Source organism: Excalfactoria chinensis, chromosome 27 (assembly GCF_039878825.1).
Source record: "Excalfactoria chinensis isolate bCotChi1 chromosome 27, bCotChi1.hap2, whole genome shotgun sequence".
Lineage (NCBI taxonomy): Eukaryota > Metazoa > Chordata > Aves > Galliformes > Phasianidae > Excalfactoria > Excalfactoria chinensis.
In genome coordinates, this window is record NC_092851.1 from 917,167 (window position 1) to 920,369 (window position 3,203).

The window sequence follows — 3,203 nt, forward strand, 5'->3', positions numbered from 1 at the left end:
ATGATTTGCTTGGGATTGATGAAACGCAGATAAACTTGCACCTCATGATGGCTTGTCTTCAGTGACACCTACCAAGCACTGGCCCACGGAAGGTTGTGAACCTCCATCAAATCATCACTCCAATTATATCAACATCCATTGTGACAGGAAATTGTATCAGCGTCGCGTTGAATCTCTGTAATAAGGAAAACCTGACCATTGGTTCACGCTGTGAATGGGTGGAGTGTATGGGAAACTGGTAATCGCAGCCTGAACCTCTGATTAATCAGCTGAGACAAGTGTTGGGTCAGCTGTGGGAGCACAGATGAGAGTAATGTAGCTGTGCTCCCAGAAAGGGTGGAGCTTGACTCCATCTCCTCTAGACCTCATTTAAGGGCTGACCACCACTAAGGCAGCATCTCTTGGAGACTGCTCCCTGGTGGAGATTGCCTCAGCATTTCCCAGCGAGGGCATCCATTCTGTTGAGTTCTTCCTTATAAATAACCTTGTGAAAATCTGTAGCCATCCTTGTAGCCATCCTTGTAGCCATCCTTGTAGCCATCCTTGTAGCCATCCTTGTAGCCATCCTTGTAGCCATCCTTGTAGCCATCCTTGTAGCCATCCTTGTAGCCATCCTTGTAGCCATCCTTGTTTCATTCCACCTTACAGCATCCTATGGGCTGCTGGTCTCCTGCTCAGCGGCAGCGCGGTAAGGGGTGCTTTGTGTGGTGGGTGCTCATTGCAGGCTGGATTTGGGCTCTTGTTGTTTGGGTTGTGGTTCGATCGTGGATGGTGTAGGGGAGAGAAGGAAGGGCTGGGGGAGAAGGAAGACTGGGAATGGCCAGAGGTGTGATGGTTTGGGGTAAAAATCAGCCCAAGTTGGGAAAGCCAATGTGAGCAAACGGAAGACGATGCATGAAATGGTGCAAATGCATCCTGGATCCATTTGGCACAGGGAGAGCCCTTTCACTAAAGAGAGAAGCAAAGAAGGTGTTCAATATTTCTGCCTTCTCAGCATCTCCCGTTACCAGAACACCCCCCTCACTTAGTATGGGGCCCACATTCTCCCTAGCCTTCCTTTTGCTGTTAACGTACTTAAAAAAGCCTTTTTTATTATCCTTTATCTCCTTAGCTAGATTCAACTCTAGGTGGGCTTCAGCCTTCCTGGTAGCATCTCTGCAGTCCCTGACTATGTTCTTATATTGTTCCCATGTGGTCAGACCCATTTCCCACATATCATGTACTTTCTTCTTTCTGCGGAACTTGCACACGAGGGTTTGTAGTTCAAGCAGAATGCATCTGCTTGCCCCGTTCCCACTCTGCTTCATTTCCTTACGGACCACCGTGGGGCGGTGGGACAGAGTCAGAGTGTCAGGGTGCCTCTCTGCGCCCAGTTCTGCCTGGAGACGGGTGACGCCTCCCCCCGATGTCGCCCCTCATTGGCCCTCCCCGCCCGGCTCCGGGGTCGCTGCTGGAGCGTGGTGCCGGGTCCCCCATCGTCCGGCGGCAGCAGCCATGGGGAGCGGGTGCGTCCCGGCGGCGGTGGCCGTGCTGGTGGCACTGCTGGCCCAGTCCATTCCCGAAGCTGGGAGCGCTGGGAGCTGGGAGCGGCCCTCGGGTGAGCTCGGAGCCGCGCTCGGGGCAACGGAGGGATGGAGGGCGGGGGGCGGGAGAGCAGTGGTTGGGGGGCAGAGGGGACGGGGAGGGGGCGGGAGGGATGGCTGGGGGCGGTTGTGAGACCTGACCGTGCCGTCTGCCCGCAGCGTTCTTCCACTACAGTACGACAAGTGAGTGCTACTTCTTCAACGGAACCCAGCGAGTGAGATTTGTGGAGAGGTTCATCTACAACCGGCAGCAGACGTCGCACTTCGACAGCGACGTGGGAAAATATGTGGCCGATACACCGGTGGATGAGGAAACGGTTGAAATCTGGAACAGAGACACCGATATTCTGGAGGATGCACGCATTGCAGTGGACACGTTCTGCCGGCACAACTACGGGGTGGATGAGTCCATCGCGGTGCAGAGGAGCGGTGAGTGCGGCGGGGCACAGCGCGGACGGACGGGCAGGCGCCGCGCTGTGGCGGTCGGTCCGCAGCGCTGCCGCCGTGCCCCGCAGTGCAGCCCAAGGTGAGGGTCTCGGCGCTGCAGTCGGGCTCCCTGGGCGAGAGCGACCGGCTGGCGTGCTACGTGACGGGCTTCTACCCGGCGGAGATCGAGGTGAAGTGGTTCCAGAACGGGAGGGAGGAGACGGAGCGCGTGGTGTCCACGGACGTGATGCAGAACGGGGACTGGACGTACCAGGTGCTGGTGGTGCTGGAGACCGTCCCGCGGCGCGGGGACAGCTACGAGTGCCGGGTGGAGCACGCCAGCCTGCCGCAACCCATCAGCCAGCACTGGGGTAAGGCTGGAACCGGGGAAGGGGGGAGAAGGGCGGAGCGTCGCCCCCCTGTGCTGAGCCCCCGTTTTCGTCCCCGCAGAGCCGCCGTCGGACGCGGGCAGGAGCAAAATGCTGACGGGCGTGGGGGGCTTCGTGCTGGGGCTCGTCTTCCTGGCGCTGGGGCTCTTCATGTTTCTGCGCAGTCAGAAAGGTGAGCGCTGGGGAGCGGGGCTGAGCAGGGAGGGGGGTGGGCTACAGTCCCTCTGACGTCGTCTCGCTGTGTTTCAGGGCAACCCGTGGCCACCGCTCCAGGTAACGTCCCGTTCCTTTTCCCCCTTCCCATTCCCGGCCCCGAGCTGGGCTCAGCTCTGCCCGTCTCCCCGCAGGGATGCTGAATTAGCTGCTGCACTGCCGAGACGCTCCACCGGCACCCCCCGCACTCCCGGACGCGGCTCTCCCTCGTGTTGCCCCCCCACCATCCCCCAGTGCCGCCGCATCGTCCGCTCCGTGCCCTCCCCAAGAAGAAGCCGCTCCGACGCTGTCCCGTTGTCTGCACATCCATGGGGACCTTCTGTTGTGCGACGGCAGGGGAAGGAAGCGGGCGGTCTGTGCTCTTCTATTCCGTTCAGCACCAGAAGGTGGTTTGGGTCCTTTAACCAAATATACTCTTTTATGGCATCAAATGACCAGAAGGAATTGGTCTGTTGTACACGTCGGAGTGGCGGAGAGCATCGGAGAAGCGTTTCCTGTGCTCAAACAGCATTGCTTTGTTCCACTCATCCCCATAGGCGGCACTGTCGGCCTTGGTCTGGAGGAGCGCACTGCCCTCCCGTTGCTTCCGAGA

The 3,203-nt window shown here is 58.9% G+C and overlaps 1 protein-coding gene across 1 annotated transcript; it reads left to right on the forward strand.

Annotated features, from left to right (window-relative positions):
- The first annotated feature begins 1,462 nt into the window (after window positions 1-1,462).
- LOC140263131 (class II histocompatibility antigen, B-L beta chain-like) lies at window positions 1,463-2,871 on the forward strand. Its single transcript, XM_072357884.1, has 6 exons — window positions 1,463-1,597; window positions 1,743-2,012; window positions 2,099-2,380; window positions 2,460-2,570; window positions 2,648-2,671; window positions 2,746-2,871. Exons 1-6 carry the CDS (start codon window positions 1,495-1,497, stop codon window positions 2,757-2,759), a joined length of 804 nt encoding a protein of 267 aa, XP_072213985.1. The 5' UTR covers window positions 1,463-1,494; the 3' UTR covers window positions 2,760-2,871.
- The last annotated feature ends 332 nt before the right edge of the window (window positions 2,872-3,203 follow it).